Source organism: Sinocyclocheilus rhinocerous, unplaced genomic scaffold (genome assembly GCF_001515625.1).
Source record: "Sinocyclocheilus rhinocerous isolate Xijiao unplaced genomic scaffold, SAMN03320098_v1.1 scaffold626, whole genome shotgun sequence".
Classification (NCBI taxonomy): Eukaryota; Metazoa; Chordata; class Actinopteri; order Cypriniformes; family Cyprinidae; genus Sinocyclocheilus; species Sinocyclocheilus rhinocerous.
Genome location: NW_015647437.1, coordinates 1,046,050 through 1,054,628, shown reverse-complemented (window position 1 = coordinate 1,054,628; position 8,579 = coordinate 1,046,050). Strand labels below are relative to the sequence as shown.

The window sequence follows — 8,579 nt, the reverse complement described above, 5'->3', positions numbered from 1 at the left end:
ATATTATTTGTTTTATTTTTTTTAACATTTATTTAGGTATAATGTATAAAAATTATACTGTATGTAAAATTATATACATCTCAGAAATTATATAACACATTTGAATACTCACTAGTTTCCCCTGTCTCGTATTCACTGTCTCGGAGCAGCTCAAAGATGTCCACCTCCAGCTTCCCTGTGGTGGAGCGGTTGCTGGAACGGTTGATGCTGTCTTTCGCCAGAGTGATGGCCAGTCGCTCCCCGCGGCTACACTCCATCGGGTCATCAAGAATGGCAGCTGGGACACAGTTCAAAAAGACAGAGAAAGACCCAGAAAGTGAGACAAGATATTTCGACAAACACAACAAGAGATTAAGAAGTCCTCAAGATACTGCAGAAATCATTCAAAACAGTGAAGAATGTAGACACAAGTGTTTCTGGGTCGTCTTTGTTCGCATATTAAAGCACATTCGTTCACAGTAGACAAGATTAATGCTGTTCTTTGACAGTTTTCTTGGTAGACTGACACAAGTGTTCCATGTAGTGTTTTGCTATGAATGACTCTGTCACAATGTTGTGTAGTAAATAAACAATATCCTTGCACTATGTTAACAGTCACTGGCTGCTTAGTGCTGCTTAGTGCTGTACGTACTGTATGCCCACTTTTGTGAACCCATATCATTTTCAATCCGCTTTGAATATGTCTAGTCCATGGTGAGTTGACACAAGGCTTAGCAACAATATATGTCACAGCCAGTATCTGACGCTCAGGGATATTAAAATCTATGTAAAGCAAATAACATTTACATTTTTATCACTGTAATATTTGACGTGAGAAAAGCCTAAGGATGTCTGACATCGATTCAATAGCAAAAGTCACAATTTTTAAACAAAACTGCAGATGGAAAGCTTTATGCAAGCCCCTGCCATCACATCAAAACAACTATAGGTGAGCGTCTGTCACTTTTGATGAATGTCAATCTATCTTCAAACTATCATTGTGATATTTCTGTTACCTGTCATGTTGGCATATTGAAATGGTTTATTTTTCCACCGTTCTTCAAGCCAACACATAATTAGCTCTCCAGTGACCCTGAATTTGTGGCATGACTCACATGCGTTGCCCTGAATGTGCTTTATTTACACTGTAGCACTGAAACTGTGCACGATTATAAAGATTTTTTAATGCCAGTTGTCAAACCCTGACAAGAACAGTATGCTAGAAGAGTTCATGCTTGTGTTCATAAATATTGCATTGGAAGTAAGCAAAACCCTTCTAATCTTGGACTGTACAATCATCATAAAAAAAAATTTAAATAAAAAAAAATTACATAATGCATAAATGGAACTGCAGTGATTTAGAACATTTTAATGATTTAATTCAAACAAGACTGAATCAGCCATGAGAGTCCTCCTATTAAAAAAATGGCAATATAAATAACAATCCACTTAAGACTGCCATAAATATCGAGATTGTTTAGAGATGTTAAATGGAGATCCGCGGTATGTTGTAAATGAGATTAAATGTATTCGCTTGAGGCAGAGCAGTGAAGGCAGTTAAGCCACACATTTTTTGCAATTTTAATGTGCTTTTGGGTAAAAAGCAATTAAATTATTATATACACGAGTCCAATTTGAGCTAATGTGTTCTGTGAGGAAAAAAACATAGATTCTTGCCTTTCAAACAGACTCACGGGGGATATTTAACAAAAAATGTATTATCAATTCATGTGCTGTCACATTTGGGGCAAAGCCACATTCATTACAGAAGTTTTCCCATCAGTAATACCTGTCATAGTGTATGTTCACAGGAAATGCATTGCTAAAGCATATATTTATTCACATTAAAACAGTCATCCTCAACAAAAAAAGAAAAAGATTACAGGAAAATATGGTAATTCTGTACTGGCCGCCCATACAGAAGACTCAGTCTGTCTCCAACGGCAAGCTAAATCATCTTCTCACACCCCCTCCTCTCTGTCATAGCCGATAGCAAAAGGCTGTTCCCACAACATAAGTGGAGAAAGCTCGAACTGGGCAATTCTCCCAGTGTTCACCCCCAAATCTCGCAACAAAGAGCGCCAAATGGAAACACTGGCCCCGCGCTGAGCCCTGAGGTTCTGTTCTTGTCCCCAATCCGCGGTCGCAAATGTAGATGTCAAAGCAAGAAACTGGAATTGCCAGTGCTAAATGGAATCCTAGCGCAGGGTAAAAATATCAGAGGGGGAGATCTGTTGCGGGGCAATGACATTTTAAAGGCATTGTGGTATGAGACTCTGAGCAGTGTGGAGGTCCACTGCAGACGAGGTTCTATTCAATCTTCCAGCCTTGGCTCAGCTGCTGACCCTTTTAGAGGAATCGATGGTGAGCAGCAGCGCATGCCGGGGCATGAAACGCATTGTAATTACCCAATGATATAACTGCGAAATAAAGTATTGAAATATATATTTTCCTCCCATCTCGTATTTATTCCCTTTAGGGGTTCCGTATACACGTCATTTTCTTTCCGAACACATTATTGGGATGTGGCGGTTTGCGGGGGGTATGGGGGGATCACGATGCCGGCTCAACATCGTGATGTCTATCACCCATCGCCGATGGATTATTCTGAATAATGTTTGGGTCCAAACAGCATAGGATTCCATTGACTTTCATTGTATGGACAAAAAGTTATTTTCTTCATTTTCAAAATATCTTTTTTTGTGTTCCACAGAAGAAAGAATAAAGGCAGAATTTCCATTTTTGGGTGAATTATCCCTTTAAACTAGGCCTTTCTTAAGTAAACATAATCCTGGGTTATCTGGTTCCATGTTTCATACTATTCCACTATTCATAGTACTTTATCCTGGGTAAATTAAACAAATGTGTTTACAAAATGTGTATAAAAATAATGTGATCATATTATGTTATTGTGCATAATGCATGATTTTAAACATAGCAAAAGTTATATTTATTATATTATTTAACTGAATATAAAATATATATTGCCTATTTCCCACAACATAAGTGGAGAAAGCTCGAACTGGGCAATTCTCCCAGTGTTCACCCCCAAATCTCGCAACAAAGAGCGCCAAATGGAAACACTGGCCCCGCGCTGAGCCCTGAGGTTCTGTTCTTGTCCCCAATCCGCGGTCGCAAATGTAGATGTCAAAGCAAGAAACTGGAATTGCCAGTGCTAAATGGAATCCTAGCGCAGGGTAAAAATATCAGAGGGGGAGATCTGTTGCGGGGCAATGACATTTTAAAGGCATTGTGGTATGAGACTCTGAGCAGTGTGGAGGTCCACTGCAGACGAGGTTCTATTCAATCTTCCAGCCTTGGCTCAGCTGCTGACCCTTTTAGAGGAATCGATGGTGAGCAGCAGCGCATGCCGGGGCATGAAACGCATTGTGTAATGTGCATGGATACCAGGGCTGACAGTTATGGTATGAGCAGCACCGTCCTTGTCTTAGTGCATCTTGATACTATCCAGAAAAGCATGTGCAGCAATGTGTGTTTGCACTGCTGTGTGCTTTAAATCAATTTTAAGTCTAAATGTATTTGTTTATGAGCTTTTTGGACTTTGGGTAAAGAAAGGCAGGAAATAAAATGAAAGATTAAGGAATTGGTTATGTTGCAGGGCAGACTTGAACCTGTTTTTTCCATATGATCACCATAACTTCTAAATAGTGGAAACGTTTGGCCATTTTAGTCTTTTACTGATAGGTAAATAAAGACAGACAGGAAATAAAAATAAAGATTGGAGAATTGGATATGTTGTAGGCCATTTTTTTCCATATGAGCACAATAACTCCTAAATAGTAGATACCTTCAGGCATTTTGGCCTTTGACTGATCAGAAACAAAATAAAAAGTGGGAATCAGATATGCTGCAGGCCCGACTCAAACACGTTTTTCCTGTGAGTGCAACAACCCCCTAAATGGTGGAAGCTTTTGGGCTTTCTGGCTGATAAGTGAAGCTAGACAAGTAATGGTGATGTTAACAATTGGATAATTTGATATAATGCAGACTGGATTCAAACCCAGCTTCAAAACAAAGGAAACTTTTAGGGTTCACTTTATTTTAAGGTCCAATTCTCGCTATTATCAAACCATTAACTATGACTTCTGCCTCAGTGAAATCCTAATTTGCTGCTTATTAATAGTTAGTAAGGTAGTTGTTAAGTTTAGGTATTGGGTAGGATTAGGGATGTAGAATATGATCATGCAGAACATGTGCTTTATAAGTACTAATAAACAGCAAATATGTTAATAATAGGCATGCTAATAAGCAACTACTTAATAGTGAGAATTGGTCCCTATACAAAAGCATCCTGGCTCCTAAAAGATTAAAACTTTGGGTGGTTTGACCTAAAGTTAATAGAAAAATTAAGCAAGATAGAAAATGGCAATGTTATAAATTGGACAATTGGATATGACACAGACCTAATTCAAACCTGCTTCCCCACAAAAGCACCTCAGGGCTTTATTTGACAGGTAAGTGAAGCGAGACAGAAAATAGCAAGATGGAAGGTTGAAAAATCGCATGATGCCAACCAGATTCGAACCTTTGCCCTCATAATAGCACCACAGCTGCTAAATAATGGAGCCTTCATTCCTCAACTTTAGACAAATGGGAATGCTAATGTATACATAATTCACTCTCTCCAGATATTACACACCTCCTTGGCATTACACACTGCATTATAGAATTATATTGTGCGTTTGTTTATGTGCACTCTGTATCTGAAGCTAGATTCTATTGCACTATATTTCTTCTAGCTACCTATTAACCTGTGTAGCTCGCAAACCACTATGTATCCTGCAGGCTAAAGAAACACTGAAACAAACCATTTGATCTTACAATACATGGGGGTTTATAGTATGTCCCACAGGCCCGTTCAACACTACATTGTCACCATAATAAAGCCACTAAACTCTCAAAATCACCTTGTGCTGTTGCTCCCACTGGGCCGTTGGCTAACAGTAGTCAAAACAGACCAGGCATGGCGGTACTGTGAGGAGAAAGGAACTCATCATTCAAATGGGTTGTCCAATGTACAAATGCCTATTAAATAAGCACCATCACACACTTAATTAACCAGAGTGACTGAATGCAGATAAAATGGACAATTGCATCACCTTTAAGCGCACTAACTGCCATTTAATATGCTTTTGCACTTGAACCGTTAGATCCAAATGAGGCTTGAAGAGCGTCAAAGCAGCAGAATCTTGATTGTGACATTTATACAGCCATACTAGACTGATTATCAATGAACAAACTGTCAACAGTAATGACATTAAAGCACACTCATTAACTTTCCTTCAAACAGCTGAAAGCGCTTTACCAACATAAAAGAACTTGATGTTGTACATGATGTAGCTACAAAAGGTATTTATTTATTTTACAGTGTAGTAGTTATTTAAATATCGTCTTTCTTTTAAAGGTATAAATGCAGAACAGAGCACATCATGAGCTCAAGGGAGGCCACAATAATGTTTGATCATTTATGTATGCTCCTTTATGATGCATGTTGTAAGCAACAAATTTGAGGCAAATAAAAATAACCCACTGAGGATATTTCAGTATCAAGCCCTGCTGTGGGAGTATCTCTTGTTCGGTTAAAAAGTACAAATTTACCATCTTTACCTTGCTGAACCTGCAACTAGGGATTGCAAAATACATATTTTCAAAATCGACTAGTCCACTTATACAGCAGGCCTTAACAACAATCAATTTATCGTGTTTCTTAGGAAGCATTTACATAGTGTGTTCTTCCAATAAAAAAATCGCTATGCTACAGTGGTAAACAAGCAATGTTAATGTTAAAACCACTGCTAAAATATCCATTAAATATATATGAGCAATATGACACAAGCAAGATTGCTGCTTTTCCTGAATGCCTGATATACAAAACAGCACAATGTTGCTTTTATCTTATGTTACCTTACGTTTAACGTACAGTAAAAGCGGGTGCAAGATTTCTTGTGTCAGTCGCTTTCAGTTGTTTTAGCTGTACAAAAACAGCTATACTTCCGTGTTGAAAAATAAAGTGGATAGAACAATTCCACATATGTCAATATTTAGTAACTTCCGTTTTAGACACAGTGTTACACTGTCTGAAAACTGTTGAATGGATCATCCAAAGATTGTTTAGCTCCTGAATAAATGAGTGGTTTTGAACGAATCTGCTTGAATGAAGGATTCAGACACCTTGTCCAACTACCCACATTTGCGATCTTTGCACTTGACCACTTGACTACTTATATGACAAATTTCCTGTATTTGGCCCAAGTGTCCAAGTGAGGATGAAGACCACAAGTGTGTGTCCAACTTTTCATTACCTGATGGAACACACTTAATAGTGTTGTAAAAATGCACGTGTTTACATAGCTTTATTTTTATTTTAAATACTTTTAAAATCAACTTCTAAATGTCTGTTCAGTAGTCCCTATAACAAGGCACAAATTAATTTGTGGTGCTTCTAATTAAGTGATGAAAAGCAGTTGCAAATGTTCTATTAAATAATTATCACCACTACTCATCTTTGCACCAATAAAATGTGCAACACTTTGTTTTCTACCAAATTATATGTAATAATATCTAATTATTATATTAATATTTAACTTACATTGGAAAGGTTTCCGTGACCTCTTGCGATATCTCGGCAAAAATCTCATGATTTATTCCGAAACATGATGCATGATGGGATACACTAAGCCTCGATTAGCACTCCGGAGAGGTATTTGTGGGTTTAGTGTGCATTAAGGGCACTGTGCTTTGGCGTTTTGAAGACCTGGAACAGTCTTGCCTTGCGTACTTACTTCCTGTCGCGCGCACACGCTCTCAAGTGGCCAAGACCGCAAGTGTGGGTATTTAGACAAGGCAAAAGACGCGTCACCTCACTTGTTTCATCCCTGAATGAATCAGTATTCGGTTGAATGAATGATTCATATATTCAAATCACTTGTTTAGCTACTGAATGATTCAGTGGTTTTGAACCATTCGGTTAAATAATTAGCCTAATTTAAAAGACTCACACCACTTGTTTCGTTTCTGATTGAATCAGTGGTATTGACCTAAACATCTGATTGAATGATGATTCGGTGATTCACTTACAGCATAAAGACAGTCGCTTGCCACCACCTACTGGTGAAATGATGTTACCACACTGTATATATATATATTCAGCAGAACAGGCTACTGTAAATAAAATCAATTTCAACAGCTTAAATCTGATTTGCCCAGCTTTTTAATGCATTGGTACACTAAGATATGTTTGTCCTTTAGGAGAGGAGTTTTACGGTACAAGATTAAGATGCACTGTTATGGGGCTTAGCTTATCTATACATTGGCCGTCTGGGCACACAGCCTCCTGAAAGCCCAACAACACCGCAATAGGCTGCTTACATTGGGTATCTACGTAACAGATTTGAACTACTTAGATCTGCTCTTCACTTCATCCCATCGAGACCGAAAGAGGATATAACTACAGCAAAAGCAAAGACCTGGGAGATAAAACACTTCAGAGGCTAACGTCACGGTTTTACAGAGGGATCGGCACTGTCAAATGGGGAATAGTAAGTCTTAAAATGCTTTTGAAGGTTGTTTGACTTTATTATTGACTGGCCTTTTACCCTTGTCACTGATGAGAATAGACTAGATATTAGTATTCCACCTCTCCGTTCCTTTATATGAAAGATCAGCAGGATCTTTTTTAAATCTGATTTAAATTCAGTTTGCTATCAAGCTGGGACAAAAGTGATTTCAAGGTTATCAATAATGTTTAATGGTCCACATTCTTCTCCATCTGGAAAGGCCTGATTGTTTGTATAAAAAAGGGCTGGTGAAGGTCCCATTCACATGTGATTCTGTATGAATCTTCTCTGCGCTGAGGCTTTTTAAACTGATATATCATCTATCTTTGAATGGGAATGATCTGTCTCGTAAATCAACTTTTAATTATGGATTCTAATTAAATTTTTATTTTCACCACAGCAAGTCTCGTCTAATTCCAGAAATGACACTAATTAGCGGATCCCCTGGACAAGCCGCTGAAGACTGAATCCATAGCTGAAGGGCGTAAGGTCCCAGTAAATCAAAATACTGATTGCTTTATGGACATCACAGTCACTTGTCTTTATGTGTCTGTGGGGGGGAAAGTGTATTTTTTACACCTTTTAAGAGGTCTTTGTCTTGTCAGATTGGCAAGGGAATTAGAGAAATTATGTGTGATAAATGAGTAATGCCTGGTTGGCCATTAAAATTTATTGTTTTCAAAGCCTCTGCACATAAAGCCTTAGAAAGAAATAACACTAAATGATCCAGATTGACAAACAGCCAAAGAACTACTCACACTACCGCAAACAGCACAACCTCACAAAAGAGTAGTGAATGAATTAAAACGGTTAAAACGGTTCCGAAATTTCCATTACATTTCCATCAATCTAGTTTTTTTTTGTGTAAAATTTTAATTATTCACATATATTCAATTAAACCAAACACATTCACATTTTTAATTAATATTAAATGTCATGTACAATAAGATAATCATTGAAGAGATCAGACACTAATATATCTAATATATATCTCTACACTCTCTATATTTCTTTTATATATAT

At 37.7% G+C, this 8,579-nt stretch overlaps 1 protein-coding gene across 1 annotated transcript in view; it reads right to left on the bottom strand.

Moving 5' to 3' along the window:
- The window catches only part of LOC107709104 (glutamate receptor ionotropic, kainate 4-like), a 142,239-nt gene that overhangs the window by 15,206 nt on the left and 118,454 nt on the right, over window positions 1–8,579 (bottom strand). The window contains exon 3 of the mRNA XM_016513509.1: window positions 113–277. Within this exon, the coding sequence (XP_016368995.1) occupies window positions 113–277 (165 nt within the window). The remainder of the gene's footprint in view (window positions 1–112; window positions 278–8,579) is intronic.